At 44.7% G+C, this 18,619-nt stretch overlaps 1 protein-coding gene and 1 non-coding gene across 9 annotated transcripts in view; one reads left to right on the forward strand and one right to left on the reverse strand.

The window, feature by feature from the left end:
• Positions 1-18,619, forward strand: part of FLNB (filamin B) — a 138,194-nt gene that overhangs the window by 45,221 nt on the left and 74,354 nt on the right. For all 8 annotated transcript variants that reach the window (XM_040246478.1, XM_040246475.1, XM_040246476.1 and 5 more), the window contains exons 2-4: positions 13,536-13,784; positions 15,849-15,946; positions 18,375-18,522. In XM_040246478.1, the coding sequence (XP_040102412.1) occupies positions 13,536-13,784; positions 15,849-15,946; positions 18,375-18,522 (495 nt within the window). The remainder of the gene's footprint in view (positions 1-13,535; positions 13,785-15,848; positions 15,947-18,374; positions 18,523-18,619) is intronic.
• Positions 7,849-7,921, reverse strand: TRNAG-UCC. The gene has a single exon. It is a non-coding gene; the product is annotated as a tRNA-Gly (tRNA).

The following is an 18,619-nucleotide window of genomic DNA, read 5'->3' on the forward strand; positions in this document are numbered from 1 at the left end:
GGTGGGCTGCAGTCCATGGGGTCACTAAGAGTCGGACACGACTGAGAGACTTCACTTTCACTTTTCACTTTCATGCATTGGAGAAGGAAATGGCAACCCACTCCAGTGTTCTTGCCTGGAGAATCCCAGGGATGGGGGAGCCTGGTGGGCTGCCGTTTGTGGGGTCGCACAGAGTCGGACACGACTGAAGCGACTTAGCAGCAGCAGCAGCAGCAGAAGGCAGTTTAATGAAGACTTTCCAAAATATCTTCTGGAGACTAATAGTGTCCTTTGGGATAGTATTTAAAAAGTTATCTAGTCACATAAAGTTGGGAAATACTGCGTGACATCCTAGTGTTCTCTTGGAGATTGTACAGGTACATTTGGCTAGTAACGGCTCTGAGAAGTCCTGCTGCAGGTTAAAATTGTTCAGCTCCATATGTCTTCAGCTTATTTGGCCCCAGAAACCCCTTTGTCTTAGAAAACCGGCTAGTGTCTAGTGCGCCCATTTCTAAGTTGTGATGCTTGTGGTACTCAAGATGGTTTCAGGTGTTATGTGACCGACATTTAAAGTGTTAACAGTTATGTGCTTATTTCCACAGGTAGTTTAAACAAAAAACAGCTAGTGCATCATCCACTCATTCTTTCATTCATTTGGCTAAAGAGAAAAAGTTTGTTTAAGGTGGGGTTGGGGGGGGTGGGTAAGACTAGTAAATGGCCCAGAAAAACACCTACTTCTGCTTCGTTGACTAGACTAAAACCTTTGATCGTGTGGATACCAACAAACTGGAAAATTCTGAAAGAGATGGGAATACCAGACCACCTGACCTGCCTCCTGAGAAGTCTGTATGCAGGTCAAGAAGCAACAGTTAGAACCGGACATAGAACAACAGACTGGTTCCAAATCAGGAAAGGAGTACGTCAAGGCTGTATATTGTCACCCTGCTTATTTAACTTATATGCAGAGTACATCATGTGAGATGCCGGACTGGATGAAGCACAAGCTGAAATCATGACTGCTGGGAGAAATATCAATATCCTCAGATATTCAGATGATAGCACCCTTATCGCAGGAAGCAAAGAGAAACTAAAGAGCCTCTTGATGGAAGTGAAAGAGGAGAGTGAAAAAGTTGCTTAAAACTCAGCATTCAAAAAACGAAGATCATGGCATCCAGTCACATCATTTCATGGCAAATAGATGGGGAAACAATGGAAACAGTGAGAGACTTTATTTTCTTGGGCTCCAAAATCACTGCAGATGGTGACTGCAGCCATGAAATGAAAAGACTTTTGCTCCTTGGAAGAAAAGCTATGACCAACCTAGACAGCATGTTAAAAAGCAGAGATAATACTTTGCTGACAAAGGTCCATCTGGTCAAAGCTATGGTTTTTCCAGTGGTCGTATATGGATGTGAGAGTTGGGCCATAAAGAAAGCTGAACACTAAAGAATTGATGCTTTTGAACTGTGGTGTTGGAGAAGACTCTTGAGAGTCCCTTGGACTATAAGATCAAACTAGTCAGTCGTAAAGGATATCAGTCCTAAATATTCATTGGAAAGACTGATGCTGAAGCTGCAGCTCCAATACTTTGGCTACTTGATGCGAAGAACTGACTCACTGGAAAAGACCCTGATGCTGGGAAAGATTAAAGGCAGGAGGGGAAGGGGACGACAGAGGATGAGATGGTTGGATGGCATCACCAACTTGATGGACACGAGTTTGAGCAAGCTCTGGGAGTTGGTGATGGACAGGGAAGCGTGGAGTGCTGCCGTCCATGGGGTCGCGAAGAGTTGGATGCGACTGAACTGAACTGAAAATGACTCAGGTGATCAGAAGATAGAGCCAGGTTTGTGAATGTGACTTGTGGGACAGATATGCCTCAGAGCCAAGTTCAGGCAGAGCTGATGTTCTTGCTAAGGCAGGAAGCAGCTTCTGACCCAAGAGTGGGACTCTTTCGATGCAGAACTGGTGATGACGACATTTGACAGCAGGATGTGTGTCTCTAGCCACGGCGGCTGCAGTCGGGTGATGTTTTTCGTGTTTAGCGTGTCACTCACTGGCCCTGCACTCGGACCTTGTGCCTCAGGAATGTTAGGACATGTTCCCATTTTAGCAGCAACGCCGACCTGCTGTGTGCTTGGTCTGTTTGTCTTACTGCCATGGCCATTTATCATGGGACAGAGTTCAGGGGCCTGGAGATAAATCTCTTTTAGGAGGATGATGTAACCCCTCAGCGTTTATTTCCTCCTTGACTTTTGCCGGTTTTGAAAGCCTGTGTGATACCATCACGTCCGCGTCTGGGTCTCCTCCTCTGCAGCCCAGCCTTGTCTCCAGGCGGAATGATCAGCGCAGATACTGGAGTTCAGATCCCCTCCTCCTCTTACATGCTACGTGACTCTGGACACTACTTTTGTTCTTACCAGTTTTTCCATCTGGAAAATGGGGCTAACAGTGATACTTCGTAAAGCAGTAGTGAGAAGTCAGTGGGAGGGATTGCACTGGGCTGGACCCCAGGTCTTCATGTATAACTGAGAGGCTGGGCCTCTGCATCATGGGAAGGACACTCTTAGGCTACAGGGATGTGGAGGGAGCAGGAAGGTGGATGGTTGGTGTTTTTTGTTGTTGTTGGCTTGAAAGACATGCCCAGAGGCACCCAGATGTGTCCATCTTTGTGCAGTGTAATCCTCAACATCTTCCACTCCTCCAGCAAGCTATTTGGAAGTGGCCAAAGGCCACCTCCTGAGGCATGGAGTGTGCTTCTCTGGGATAGGTGTACCTAGCTGAGGAATGGGAAGGCAATTGGATGACCAAATATGGGAAGATGAGCGAAGGAAGTCACCACAAGGCAAGCCTTGAAAGCCTGAAAAGCCTCCTGTATTCATTTGTTGATTGGTATCATCACCTGTGGTGACGATCAAGGGTGTTGTGAAAAGATGAGAAACTGGCTCCCTCCTGCTCCCCTCACCCCTGTCCCCTGCTTCTTCACTCAGATGCAATGGCAGTGTTGGTGGGAAATATCTCTTCTAGAGCAGTTTTATAGATATATGAACCCAATTATGTCCTTTCCCCTGGCTGGCCACCCCTTTACTCCAATTCCAACCTGTCATACCCATGGCTTTCATCATTTGATCAGTTCAGTTCAGTTCATTTCAGTCTCTCAGTCGTGTCTGACTCTTTGCGTCCCCATGAATCGCCGCACACCAGGCCTCCCTGTCCATCACCAGCTCCCGGAGTTCACTCAGACTCACGTCCATCGAATCAGTGATGCCATCCAGCCATCTCATCCTCTGTCGTCCCCTTCTCCTCCTGCCCCCAATCCCTCCCAGCATCAGAGTCTTTTCCAATGAGTCATCCCTTCACATGAGGTGGCCAAAGTACTGGAGTTTCAGCTTTAGCATCATTCCTTCCAAAGAAATCCCAGGGCTGATCTCCTTCAGAATGGATTGGTTGGATCTCCTTGCAGTCCAAGGGACTCTCAAGAGTCTTCTCAAACACCACAGTTCAAAAGCACATTTCATCATTTGATAAAACCTGTCAATTTTCCCACATCAGTGCCTATAGATTCCGACAAACAACTTTGTCCAAATGAAGAGTTCCTTAACATTTGCATTGCTATGCTGCTTTCTTCTGGGGAGTGTTTGTCAAAATTTATTATGAAAGTGGAGGGGAATTTGGGGGAGAATGGATACACATATTTATATGGCTGAGTCGCTTCGCTGTTCACTGAAAACTATCACAACTTTGTTAATTGTCTATACCCCAAAACAAAATAAGTTAAAAAAAATACAAAAAAAGGAGTAAGGTTTAAATTAAAAAAAAAATTCAAACAACATAGGAGCATGTTCAAACAACAGGAAAGAAAGCCCATCTTTGCCATCACCCTACTCTTTTTCCCAGGGAGAGCCAGTGAGTACTGTTTGTGGTGCAGGCTTCTAGATCTTTCTGCTCAGATAGAGTCATGCCTTGTCAAAAACAGGATTGCATGAGCTAAGCTTTTCTACACATTACCCTGTTCCCTTAATATATCATGGAGGCCCGTCTCTGCTGGAACACACGTATCTTTCTCATTCTTTTCACAGAGGTCTGTTGTCCGTTATTCTCCCACACAAGAGTGTTCTATAACCTTTATTTAACCATTTATTCTAGGGAAGGCATTTAGATTGTTTTCAGTCTCTGCTCTCCCCTGCGCCCCCTGCCACCACCATTTTATTATAGTTATGAACTGTTTTAATGGTTAAAGGCCACTTTCATACCCAGACCTCTTCTTTCCCCCACTAGGAAAAGAAATCACGTTAGGGAACCTCGCCTCCAGTTGAATTTTTTGTGCCTCCAATTGAATTTTTTGACCTTGCTTTTAATTTTCTGTCAGCAGTGGCCCAGCCTGGCCTCTGCAGACTTCTTAGGAATCTGCTGGAGGAATCGGGGTGGCCTGCAGATTTTAGCAAACTGCCAGTTCATTCAGCAGCTCGCTGAGCAAAGAACATCTTGATTCTATCAGGCTTAATCCTGGGTCCCTGATGGGCTGGCTTTTGTGGTTGTTAGCAGATGGAATGCTGCGTTGGAAGGCGGAGTTCTGGGATATTTGGTCTTCTGAGCGGTCTTGAACCAGAATTGAATGGCAGTGGATCTTTCCCAGTGCTCACGGGACATGGGGAAGTCCCCACACTCGATGTGTTTACAGTGACACAGTGGTGGTTGTCATAGTCCTTGCTGAAATTGCGGCACCCTCATCGGTCAGACTGCTACCTGCTTTACTACGTTATCTCACAACTGTTTGCTGAGAAATGAGCGTCCAGTTATGACACTCATCTTACAGAGCAGGGTGGTGGCCCGTCCTAGTCCCACGGCCAGGGCGTGGCTGCGCCTGGGAGGGGCACCAGGCTCACTGACTGACTTAGCATCCCTGGCCTCTGGGCTCCTTGGCTACCAATTATTTCAGCAAGTGAGCTCCATTTTGTTTAAGTAGGTTCATCCCTGCCCCCCACGCCCATGCTCTTTACATGGTGGAGGGGGAGATGCTGGTGGTGTGGAATTAATTTACAGGAAGGAGCCCCATGTCTGGGCTGAGACAGCTCTGTTGTGATTGGGTGGCATGTGTATCCAGAGGCTCATGTAATTGTGGGTTGAAGGTCCAAATTCAGGGGGAACAAATCCCAGCCTTCAACAGAGCTGAAGACCCCATACAGAAAATGGCAATATAGGTATCTGTCCCTTGAGAACTTCCTGTCCTCCAACCTCATCTTCTTTCTGTTGGTAATGGTGAGAGCCAGCAGTCATAAATTATTTGGAATTTCCCTCAGCTTGGTTCCCATTCAAGACTTTAAATTGGGAGTTTTGTTCCTTTTATGACTTCACAATCTTTGGGCAGGCTGCCATTTCTATAACTGGTTCATATGAGTTGTAACATGAGGTGAGGTATGTGGGGGGGGGAATGCAAACTGATTTCTCCCTTTTCAAACTGAGGAAGTCACCTTGATCTGATTTTTGTAACAAGGCTCAACTTTTACAAGTTTGCAGTAGAAGAATGAATCCCTATCCTATTTATCATAGTTATTATTTTTTAGCTTTTATTCTTAATTGTAAAAGGAATAAAGAACCCTCAGGGGACATAGCCTAGCATGAGACACAAAAGGCAAAAAATTACGTGTGTGTGTTTGTTTTTCTTTTCTTTTTCTTTTTTCACCTTAAAAGGTCTTCAGTGTCTTGCCTTGGGGTGGGGAGCTAATGCTGGTTTTTATTATAATGATGCTGTATCTTTTTGTGGAATATTTTAAAGCCAATCTAACTTATTTTCTTATTTTAAAGTGTAATTTGTATTTGGCACAGGGCCTGACACTCAGTAGGCAGTTAGGAAGTTATTTGTTGGCTGCAAGAATGAATGAGTAAAGTGAGCTTTTCAAGAATGCGTCCTAATTTCTGTTTTCCAGGGAAAATGCAGGTTAATATATTGGTTTGGGTCCGCAAGAGCAGAGCTGAAGCGTCTCCCTTCTAACTCAGTTTCCCTGCCAAGCAGCCGTTCTGCGTGGAGACCTTGCCAGATGAAGGGCCAGGGTGGGGATCTTTAGACTCTCCAGTCCCTAGGGTGCAGCAGAGGCTGAGCAAGTCATGGTTGAGGCAGGGGGCACTAATGATCCCGCCCTGACTCCTGCTTGCACCTCCCAGGTCCTGTGCTGTCACTTTCCGTGCTATTTACCACATTCTTTCCCTGGAACCTTAGCAATTTGGGGGTGGTGGGAATGACTGGGGCCAGATCAGAAGGGCTGCTGCATTCCCCTCCCAAGCACAGCTGCTTACTGGCCATTGTGCCCAGGGGTGGGGCCTGTCCGTATGCACCGTCTCCTCATCTGTAGAATGAGTGTCATAACTGTGCTTGCCTTGTGAGAGCTGTCATGACATCGTGTGTGTTCAGAAAAGTCGGGAGGATAAGAGTTGGGGCTCTGGGGAATTCCATAATTTTTCTTGCTAAAATGATGCATAAATACATTTTCATCAGTTAACATTACTATTACAGAAGACTTTAGAAAATATCTATATAGCTTGATGACTTTCTGCACTGAAAGAAATAGTTCTGCTTTATCCTCTTTCTCTTTAGAGTAGTATTGATAATAAAAATAAGCACTGGGTTTTGATATCTGAGAAGCATGTTGTAGTTCCTGAATGGGAAAGTAAAAAGAAATCCTTGATAGGACTTTTTTTTTTTTTTTTAATGCCAGCATGTCCTAGATCAGCTATTCCCTGGTAACTCAGTAGGTAAAGAATCTGCCTGCAGTGCAGGGGACCCAGGTTCGATCCCTAGGTCAGGAAGATCCCCTGGAGAAGGAAATGGCAAACCCCTCCAGTATCCTTGCCTGGAAAATCTCATGGACAGAGGAGCCTGGTTGGCTGCAGTCCATGGGGTCACAAAGAGTCGGGCACAACTGAGCAACTAACAGTATCAGTATCTAAATTAAAAAAAATAAAGAGTTTGGGCTCAGAGGGCAGCAGAGAGAACTGTGGTTAAATTTAGGCTCTCCTGTGTCATTTTTGGGAGACACCTCTGTGAGCCTCTGCTTTCTCATCTGTAAGATGGGGTTAACTGCAAAAGCCATCCTGATAGGGCGGCTGTGAGGGTCACATGAGGCAATGCCTGTGGCTCAGAGGAGGGTCTGCAGAGGGGCTGCTGTCCTGTTTTGGCTGCTGTTGATGTCAGGAGAGGACGTGTTTCGAAGTCTTTCTCAGGTTGTTCTTCCTGCCCGTGCTCCTTTCCTTGTGGGCTTCCCTCTGGGCTCTGCACAGGATGAACAGTGACATGCTGAGCTGGAGTTAAAGGTGATGAGGGCCTCCGTTCACAGCCAGTGTTTATTATTTCAGCTGGACGTGTTCTCAGAGCATTTGTGGCCGGAAGCTGTGAGGGAGGGACAGACGCCTCCATGCTGAGGCCTCTACAGCTCACGCTGGGGTTTACCCGCACCTCCCAGTGGCTGAACTCTGGGCTCCTTGACTCAGGGCTCAAGCTCAGGAGTCCCTGTGGTCTTGTCCTGCTGGCCACTCAGGAGAACTGTGAGGCAGCAGTGGGATGACTTAATGCAGGGGCCTGAAGTTTTAGGGTCAAAAAGCTAGTTTAGATGCACTGCTTTGACCATTTTGGAGCATCTTTCCATTTTTCCTTCTTTCTTTCACCTTTCTAACAGGTTCATTCCTTGCTATAACTTCTCAGGGATTTCCTACTAATAGTAAATGAAAAGAGACTTACTGTCTTCTAGGCACTTTACTATAAACCATCTTGTTTAGTTCAGTGTGACTTCACTACTGAATATAAAATAATCCTCAAAAGTGGTAACTTTTCAAAAATGGCTTTGAAAAGAAAACCCACTGGGATAATGCAGATAGTTCCCCAACCAGGGATCAAACCTGGGCCCCCTGCAGTGGAAGCACAAAGTCCTAACCACTGCACCATCAGGGAATTCCCATAAATGTAACTTTTAAATAAAAGATACCTCTTAATTAGAAAGTAGGTGTTTGGGATAAATTATGAAGCAATACACTATCATAGTACCTAAGATACCTAAGTCCACCCAAAACTGTGTACCAAAATAAAAATAAGATGTTTTTGGAATACTGTAATTTGTTCTAATTGTTATCAGCAAAAATTGTCCAGCAAGTGAGAAAGAACAGAAGGAGTAGCTGGCAAGTTAGAAAATTTGACATCTAAAGTGACATGCAAGAAATGTTTTATGGACATATAGATGAAACCTCAAATCAGGGATTTTGAGAAGGTTTACTCTATTCTGTTGCAAAGAAATCCTAGCCACCATTCCTCATGCCATGCCCAGGGCAGACATTGCTAATCTGCACAGTAATCTGAGTCTCTATGTTCCTCATGCCTTGTTCATGGTAGGATTAGTAATCCATTTCAGCAGTCTTTCTCACTGAATCTAGATGGGGCCTCAGCACCTTTCTCAACTCACCTCATGTGCCAACACCAATGACCACTCTTGGTCTACTGAATCTTCTCATGAAAAATTGCTAGCATGAAAAGGCCTTCTGAATGAACGCTCTTAACTGAACCCTGATGCAGAGATGTGTAAGACGTGTTCATTCAAACAGCTCCTTTGTCATCCTTGAGTAGTTCATGAGCAAAAAACAAAATCGGAAATCCAGCTGACCCCCGTGCCCCGATCCACCCTTATTTCATTGTGGTCTATATTTTATCTTATTGACATAAATGGGAATAGGCCCTTGTGACTTCAGGTCTTTAAAGCCCAGAGTATCTTCTTATTATAGTCAAACTGCTATGACAAAGAGCTTTTCAGAAAAATAAAGTGGATTTTTTTTTTCAGTCTTTAGGTTGGTGGGACAACCTAAAAGTCCTATTCTGGGACCCAGAATAGGGTTCCTTCCATCACTTGCCTGGCCTCTTTTAGGACAGACAGGTCCTGTTCAGTGACTGTGATGCTGGGCTGAGAGGAGGCCCACCCGCTGCCCAAGGCTACATGATTTGAGACAGAGTATATCAGACGCAACTGAAGCATCTGAGCACCCACACATGGCCTTGATGAGTTGTCCCCAAGAGCACATTAGACGGAGGTTTCCTGAAACCCCTACCTGTCCTGGACTCCTTCAGCCACATGTCGTCTGCTTCTGACCTGGCAGCCGGCTGCACTGTGACTAGTGACTTGCTGTCCTTATAAGGGATGGTGTCCCCCCCAGGCCTTTCCTCCTGGGTCCCCACTTCTGACACCCTGGCAACAGCCAGGAGAGAAGGTTGACATCGTGAAGGTAGCGGGAGTGATGGTTGTGTGGGTCCACACAGTTCTACTTGTAAGAGTAGAGAGACATGAAACAGCACCGTCTCTCTGACCTAGAGGGGACTTGTCCACAAAGGAGGTATTTCTAAAATGCTGCTGAAGATTGCCTAAGAGTAGCTGGTTTCTATCCTCATACCTGCACCCGTTCCAAAATGCTGCTTACCAGGACTAGGGAACTGATGTGCTGAAAGGATATGAAAACATCCCATCCTAGAATTTGTCATAGCTTGGGTTTAACTTTCTAGCTTTAAAAAACCCAAAAAACAAACATAAACACAATAACATTACCCTCACTTACATATAACTCAGGCTAATTTGAAGTAGCTGCAGAAGGTATGTTCACAAAAGGTGTGTGTGGCTTGAGAGCTAGTGTTGTCTGGGGCCATTTATGTGGGGACTGTGATTGGTTGAATTCGGGGAGGAGAAACTTGGGGCCAGTTGCCAACCCAATCTAAGCAGATTCTAGGAGATTGGGCGTTGCCTTATTTTATTCCTGAAAGAGGCTCTCAGTACCTCAGAAGATGGAAGGCTGCCCAAGAGGCTTCCAGCTGACCTGGCCCTTTCCTCTTTTTACGTCTCTGCTCCGTGTTTACATTCGACATAAACATCACAGAGCACGCTCGTGGCTGCAAATTCTGTAGTCAGCTGTGATGGTTACGCATGGACGCTGTGACACTGTGTAGCATTTCATTTTCAAGGCCCAGGGAGTCTCCTATTTCATGTGGGTGGGAATGGGGGAGGCCTTCTGGGCAAGTCGCCATCTTTTTATTGTTCCAAGAGCTCGGTGAAGCATTTGAACTCTCACCTGTCAAAATCGCTTTTGGAATGAGGACCGCTCTCCCTCCAGCTTCTTAGAATAGCAGAACGAAAGTATCATTTATCCCAATGAGACCTTAATGGGGGCTTTCCCGGTTGAACACCCACCTTGAATTCATTGGAAACAGACGTTCTGGGCGTTGTACGTTTCATAAATTTGACTCCGACTTTTACTGGGTCATATTTCCCCCAAAATCATTTTGAAAAAGACTTGTGTCTCATTCCTTGAAACCAACATGTGTAAGCTGGGTAAAAATAGAGCAAACTGGTTTCATGTTTTGATTTATGGATGAAATCTGCAAGTTTGCATTTGTAAAGCAGTTAGCACATCACTCAGGAAAGTTTGAGATTTGCACATTGATGCCCGTGGCTGGGTGACACTCTGACCTGTTCAGATACTGCCTGCTGCAAGATCTGACCCTGCCCGGTACACCCGTTTCCTTGATTAGCAATAAGTACGCATACTTTCTGCTTCTATCCCCTCCCTTCCCCCCGTAAGACTGCTCTTTGCTCTTTAAGTTGAATAAAGGAAATGGGCATGGAAAATTGTTTGACCCGATTTTTTTTTTTTGCCATCCATAGGTAGTAACTCACTAATCAGTAGCACTTTAAAGACAGACTTGTAACAGGGCATCTAATCCACAAATCTCAGTTATGGTCAGGGACTGGCAGTTGGTCCAGCAGAATGAATATGAGCAACCTTGGCTGCTCATATTCTGCACAGGGTTCAGTGTTTCATGCAGATCGCTGCTCTTTTATTGACCACAGGACCTCAGAAGCAGAGCTGCCTTTGTGGTTGCACAGACGGGGCAGCTGTACAGGGCCCCATACTCACGAGAGTTCTGTGTGCTTGCTTTAATCCTCTGCTGTTGCCGTCTTGATATTCTTGATATTTCTGGACAAAGAATCCTGCATTTTCGTTTGTTACTGGGTCCTGTAAATTATTTGGACAGTCATGTGTAAACGTTTGTCATACAGTTCATCAGGTAGAAAATCCCTGGGTGCCTTAACTTTGAATGAGGATCACTTACATTCACTGTGTCTTACCAGCCAGTTCATGATACTCTTTACTCTGTCATTTTATATAATCAAGTCTTGCTGTGACTGAATCTGTAACCATGAAATTACCTTTGATTTCTGTGGGTTTGGGTGTGGGTTTTTTTTCCCCTTTGTAAGAGGACATAACAGTAAACAGTTTGATTAAAAACAAGAAATCCCCACCCATTCAGTTTTGAATGGCATGCCATTTACTCCTCCAGAGCATGTGAGTTTATTTTTCATGTGGTTGCAGTTGAGTTTCATTCAGTGGATTTTGATGTATGTTTAACCAACATTCAGGTGGCTTGTGGTCAGTGCGAGGGAGGGACAGGGCGTGGGGAGCTGCAAGATGAAGAAAGCTCAGTTACTCCCTGTCCGGTGCTCACAGCCCTGGGGGTCGGAGGAGGCTGAGGGTAGAGTGGTGAGACCACACATAGGCTGGTGGTAGTGAAGCACACTATCTGTTTGTAATAGATATGGCCCTGGAATGGTGACCCAGGGTTTATCCTGCAGGAGGTTAGGGTAAAGGGCCTTCCTGTCAAAGGGGATACAGAACAGGTGGAGATGTCCAGGGGGTTCAAAGCAAGATGTGCTTCAGGAATGCGGAGTCTTTGAGCCTGGATTGTGGAGGGTGGTGGGTGATGGTGACGGGGTGGAAAAGCGGGTAGAGGTTATGTGGGTCTCTCAAGGTGCTGAATGTTTAAAGAGTCTGACTCTGGGCAGCAGAGGCCATTGGTGAATTGGGAAGCATATAGGTAGAAGGATGGTTCTGGGTTCTGTGAACAATGGTGGAGTTTCATGGCTGTTGAGGAATCAGAGGGGGGAGGAGGGGCCCCATATTTGGGGGGACAGGGTAGAAAAGGATTTGCCAAGAGGTAGGGAGGGAATTGTGGGAACTGTACCAGGGCTTTGAAGGAGAGTCCAAGAAGGTTCTGACATTTTCACTTTGGGGTCCTGGCAGAATAGGGGATTGCAACAGCGGTTGTTTGGTGGGAAAAAGGTGTAGGAAATGGAGAGACAGACAGATAGTTATCTTGGAGATAATGTTTGAATTTTGGTGGGTGTAGTTGGAGGTTGGAAAGAGGAAAGAGTCACGGGGAAGCCAAGGGGAGTGGGAAGTAGAAACAGTTTCAGTGAGAGTTCCAGGAGGGGCTGGCCAGTGGCAGAGCATGTCCCGTTAAGCTGGGAAATGACTAGAAAGGGGGCCCTGCCTTTGTCTAGTCACCTGTCCTCCTGGCAACACTTTGCTCAACTGTTAGTGACCTTCTTTTATGAATGACTAACTTGTCAGAGAAACAGAGATGAACGTGATTGGTAACACCCAGTATTGGTAAGATGTGAGGGAAAATGGCCTCTGAAACCTGTAGATGGGTGTGTAAACAGAAACAACTTTTTTTTTTTTTTAATTTATTTGTCTGCACCAAGTCTTAGTTCTGTCATGTGGTATCTTTTTAGTTGAGCCATGCAGAATCTAATTCCCTGACCAGGGATCCAACCTGGCCCCCTGTATTGAGAGAATGGAGTCTTAGCCACTGGGTCACCAGAGAAGTACCAGAGTATCTTTTTATAGGGAAAAGATAGCTGTGACATTGTGATTAGTGAAAAGAAAGATTTCAAGACTTTTCATATAGTATAATACAAATTCAGGACAGCAAATACATATATGTGTATACACAATCTGTTAGATGGCATACTGCCTCGTTAACCGGAATACAGCCACCTCTTTTTATTGTCTATATTTCTGAAATGATTTCTTGAAATTAAAAAAGAAGATTTTTTATAATGGAAAATTTAAATTGCATGTAAAAATAGAAACAATGAGGGGCTTCCCTAGTGGTCCAGTGGTTAAGAATCCACATTTCCAGTACAGAATGTGGACGTGAACGTGAAGTCACTCAGTCGTGTCCGACTCTTTGCGACCCCATGGACTGTAGCCTTACCAGGCTCCTCTGTCCATTGGATTTTCCAGGCAAGAGTACTGGAGTGGGTTGCCACTTCCTTCTCCAGGGGATCTTCCCGACCCAGGAATCGAACCTGGGTCTCCTGTATTGCAGGCAGATTCTTTACCAGCTGAGCTATGAGGGAACCCGGGTCTAGTGTGGGTTTAATCCCTGGGCAGGAACTGAGATCCCATCTGTTCATCAAAAAAAAAAACCCAAAACAGCGATCAAAAATAGAGAACACAGAATAATGTGTTCTCGTGTACTCATGATCCGCTGACGCTGGTTAACGTTTTGGAATCTTATCATCTCTGCACCTCAAGTATTTTGAAACTGATGCCAGTATGACATCCTTTCACTCTTAAATAGCTCAGTGTGGGTCTCCAACAGTTGAGGTTTTCATTTACTTTCTTACAAAGACGGGTTCACACCTGTGTGACTAGAGGCTTGACCCTGCCTGTGTTTCTTTGCTCAGACAGCAAAGCCATCGTGGATGGGAACCTGAAGCTCATCTTGGGCCTGGTGTGGACGCTCATCCTCCACTACTCCATCTCCATGCCCGTGTGGGAGGATGAAGGAGACGATGATGCCAAGAAGCAGACGCCAAAGCAGAGGCTGCTCGGGTGGATTCAGAACAAGATCCCGTACTTGCCCATCACCAACTTCAACCAGAACTGGCAAGATGGCAAAGCCCTGGGAGCCTTGGTGGACAGCTGTGCTCCAGGTGAGTGCCTGAGCCATGTCTTCCAGAGTGGGGGTATTGTTGACCCTAAATCTCTTGGTTTTCAGTGGGAAAGCTAGGTTCCCTGTGACTGCTGTATTTGTCCTGGTTTTTAGCTGATTGCAAGGTATCTAAAGGAACTAAAAATGGCTTCATTTGCCTTCTGATGAAAAGTCTTACGAGACTTTCCATAGACTTGTTTGAGCATGGAGTTATTTACCCCAATTCTGAATGAAGGCCTTCATGCTCTAAGCAGACCTTGAGTTTAGCTTCCAGACCCCAAGTCCTGCTTCTTCCCCCTCTTCCCACAGTGGGTGCCTGGTTTCCCGTTGGCTTCAGCATGTGCCCTATTAGGTGGTTTGGCATGAAAATCTCAAAACATTTATTGAGTGGAAAGTACCCATTTTTATCAACCACTGGGTTGACTATATATGGCTTTCTCCACCCTTTTCTTTCTGCATTGCTATGAAATAGTTCTTGGTCAGGATCCAGTTGGAGCCTTTTCCACCCTTGATGGATTCCTCTTTTCTGAGTGGTTGAATGTACACCAAGGTAGTAATTACCCTCACTGGAGGGTTTAGATTGATGGGTAGAGTTTGCTGTTACACTCAATAGAAAAAACAGAGCCTGTGTTTATGTGCACCTCCAAAATTGTTTTTAATAAAAAGTCTACTCTAACAATCATATTTTCCATTTACTGATTGCTTTGTATATGCTGGGCACATTAGTATTAAGTAAGCTAGTGGTTCTCAATGTACGCAACTAGCTGGTGTCAACTGGAGAGACGGAAGGAGAATGGTCGCAGTCCCCAGTCTTCCTTAAGAGCCTGTAAACTGTGCCATCCAGAAGCAACTAGAAGCTCAGCATTAGTTCATTTCCCAGTGCCTTCTTCCTTGCTTTCATGCAAAGACACATTTTAGGATGCCTCTTTCCAGTTTAAACCTGGGGATTTTTAGTCCAGTCCTGTACTTCTTGTGCATACAAAAGATTTTGAGATGATTCTAGATTTAGATCTTTGAACAAGTGAATGTTTTAAATATACAGGATGCTAGTCCAGTCTTTGTAGATATGTCGAGGCTTGGAATTGTGATATTGTAACTTATAATAAGAAATATATGTTTGGTCTTTGTCACCTTTCCTGGCACAGAGCTCTTAAAACCCTTGAAATTTACCAAGTGGTGTCTTTCAACCATGCCTAAGTTTATTAATGAGGTAACTTTTGGAATGCCTGTAAGGATGGGGGCTGGATGTTAGGGGAATCAACCAGTGATTAGAGGATTGGAACCTTTGCCCTTCTCTCCTGACTTCCAGGAAGGGAAGAGGGGATAGAGGCTGAGTTACTAACTAACGTGAGGTGATGTGATCAGTGCTATAATGAAGCTGCCATAAAAATCCCTGAACTACCGGGTTTGGGAAGCTTCTAGTTGGTGAACATGTGATCCTGGGAGAGTGGCATGCCTGAAAAGACATGGAAGTTCCTTGCCCCTTCTCCTACCTGCCCTATATATCTCTTCCATTTTATAAGATCCTTTACAATAAACCAGTAACCCAGTAAGTAAACTGTTTTCCTGAGTTCTGTGAGCCACTCTAGGGAATGATACAACCTGAGGAGGGGGTGGTAGGAACCTCTGATTTGTAGCTGGTTCGTCAGAAGCCCAGCTATGAATGAGTTAGGGGTCAGGGAATCTGTGGGACTGAGCCCTTAACTTGTGGCTTTGATGTTATTTGAGTGTGATGTGTCAAAAAAAATCTCACTTCCTAAAAGACACCAGGCCCAAATGGTTTTATAGGTTTTGTTTGTTTATTTAGACCACCCCATCAAGGAATGGATAATCTCTATCTGAATGCAAGAAGAACAACCTGAAGAAGTCTCAGCTCAGGCAGAGTGATTTCTACCCTGGCATAGTCATATCCATGATACATTTGGCCCAGAATGCATATAGTTCACTAAGATTTTTGGAAGAAACTGTTTTCTCAAGAGACTGAGTGAGTTTAGTTTAGGCACCGAGTTGCTTTCACCTCTTTAGTCAGTTAACACCAACAGCATCTTTTGTGTGCTGTTAACAGGTCTGTGCCCAGACTGGGAATCCTGGGATCCACGAAAGCCTGTGGATAATGCACGAGAAGCCATGCAGCAGGCAGACGACTGGCTAGGCGTCCCACAGGTACGTGTACAAGCATGCATGTCCCACCGAGCTGTTTCCTCTGATGCCCTGTGAATGCCTGTGGTCTTGCACGCAATCTGACCTCCTCAGTGGTCAGCTTTCAAGGAGCATTGCCTGGGGCCCTCTTCCATCTTTCTCAGTTTATCCATTTTAATAGATTCTCATTGACTTAGATACTTGTTTGTCTGTCTGCCAGTCGTGTCCAATTCTTGGCGACTCCAGGGACTGTAGCCGACCAGGCTCCTCTGTCCATGGAATTTTCCAGGCAAGAATACTGGAGTGGTTTGTCATTTCCTACTCCAGCCAATCTTCCCAACCCAGGGATCAAACCCACATCTCTTGCATCTCTTTCACTGGCAGGCAGATTCTTTATCATTGCACCGCCTAGGTACTTGTAGATTCCCTAAAAATCTTTACTGTTACATGTGACAGATTTTCTCATATATTTCTTTTCCAAAGATCACAGAGGCCATGCTGGGAAGCCAGACTGCAAATCTTGACCTTAACCATAAGAAATTGCCAATATTTGACCATTTTTTAGCTATGAAACATTTGTAAATCCAGTATCTTTAAGAAAGTCACTTAGAACTTTTAAAGAAATGTAAACCAAGATAATCTGCTATCAATGGAAACGGTGGGAGAATTTGTATTGCCCTTAATCCTAACATAGGAATATAACAAGGGAACTTAGGAATTGAATATGTCTTGGACACCATCTCCTGTAGCCACGTTGCTTAGTTGAGGTCCAGTCTTCTAAGCCCTCCAAGGAGTTTAAATAGCATCTCCTGACAGCATGACTCCCATGTTCAAAGACTCGGTCAAGAAAAGTTATGGGTAGCCAGTGCCAGGCAATGGATGACCTCATTACAGACTCCGTTAAGGTCTTAAGTTGGTATTCAGAGCTGAGGTCAGTGTATTTGTATCAGGATCTGTTGGAAGGTAGAAAATCTTGCCTGTATTTCTTTGGTTTGGTTTTGGCATCATGTTTCTGCTCCAAGGCCCATTCCTTGACTCTTTCACCTTTAAGACGTGGTATGATTTGTTTTTCATCTCCCTTTAAACCGAAATCCATCTCCTTTTGGCATTAATGTGATGTTGGCAGTGTGTAAAATTGTTGAAGGAGCTGCCGAGAAGAAATGCCAAATCAATGCACGTCTGTATTTTGTGGAATGTATTGGAGGCAAGTGTACAAACCCAAATAGCTATCTTGTTGCCGCAGGCTAATTATCAGAATATTTCCTGTTTGGGGTTTTTTTTTTTTCTCATTTCTTTTACCATGGAGTGAGGGAAGCTGGGCACATAATGTTGTTAATCTGAATTTGGTTGATCTGGTGCATGAGAGATTTCTGTTACTCCGAAGAGGTATGGCTTATTGGGTGCAGGAGAACATTTTTTTGCTAATTAGGACTGGATCAAGTGGTGGAACTGGGGCTGTGACACCTTCAGGGAGTCCACCTATTTAGCAAGGGTCTAATCTTGCTCCTAAGCTGAATGTCAGAAGAAATTTTCCCCTTTCCTATTTTGAAAATGGCTTTAAACATATTGAGAGCTGTCTTAGCTCAGGCTGTTATAATAATGCCACTGACCAGGTGGCTTAAACAACAGACATTTATTTACTTCTCAGTTCTGAAGGTTGGGAAGTCCAAGATAAAGGTGTGCCAAGAAACCAGGTTCTTGGTGAAGGCTCTCTTCCTGGGTTGCACACAGCTGCCAGCTGACTTCTGGCTGTGCCCTTAGGTGGTGGTGAGAAACTGAGCTGAGGCCTTTCTTCCTCTTCTTATAAGGGCACCAGTCCCATCGTGGGGGTTCCACCCTCATGGTCTCATCCAGACCTACTTACCTCCCAGAGGCTCTGCCCCCTAATACCATCACACCTGGGGTTAGGACTTTAACATATGGATTAGGGGATGACACAAGCATTCAGTCTGTTTCTTAGACCACATATCTAATGTCATTGCATTATCTCATTTTGGTTTTATTAATTTTTTTTTTTTAGTAGAAGCTGAGTAAATAGAAATGTAGATACTAGATAAAAGAGCAAATATTTTGGCAATTTGCTTTAATCCCATGTGTTCTTGTTTCTTCTTCTTCCTTACTTGATAGAGATTAGCCTTTCTGGAAAGGAGAGTGGGTAGCCTTTTTTGTGGGGAGGTTTGAACCTCTGGCAGTTTACACACAGAATTGTCTGGAGAAGGTCCTTAGCTTCCAAAGGTAATGGTGAAACTTCTAAAAGGTTTTTTTTAAAAAAAAAAAAAAAAACAAAACCTAAAACTAATTTTGGCATGCCAGTTTGATGCAGTTTCACTTTATTGAGAAGCTGACTCAATTTCTTTATACTTGTAGTTGTTGGTTTAAGAGATGTTTGCAAAAACTTCAGTAGTTGCAAGTGCTATGTTCTGGGTGTTCATCTACCCTGTCATTATTCTAGGTCATCACTCCTGAAGAAATTATTCACCCGGATGTGGATGAGCACTCAGTGATGACTTACCTGTCCCAGTTCCCCAAAGCCAAGCTCAAGCCTGGAGCTCCCCTTAAACCCAAACTCAACCCCAAGAAAGCCAGGGCCTATGGTAGAGGTAAGCACTGGTCATGTTGGATTTGAGGCTTGTCCTCTGGTCTTGATTTATTCATTTTTATTTCTGTGTTTAATTTAAATTTATTTATTTATTTATT

Source organism: Oryx dammah, unplaced genomic scaffold (assembly GCF_014754425.2).
Source record: "Oryx dammah isolate SB20612 unplaced genomic scaffold, SCBI_Odam_1.1 HiC_scaffold_9, whole genome shotgun sequence".
NCBI classification, from domain to species: Eukaryota; Metazoa; Chordata; class Mammalia; order Artiodactyla; family Bovidae; genus Oryx; species Oryx dammah.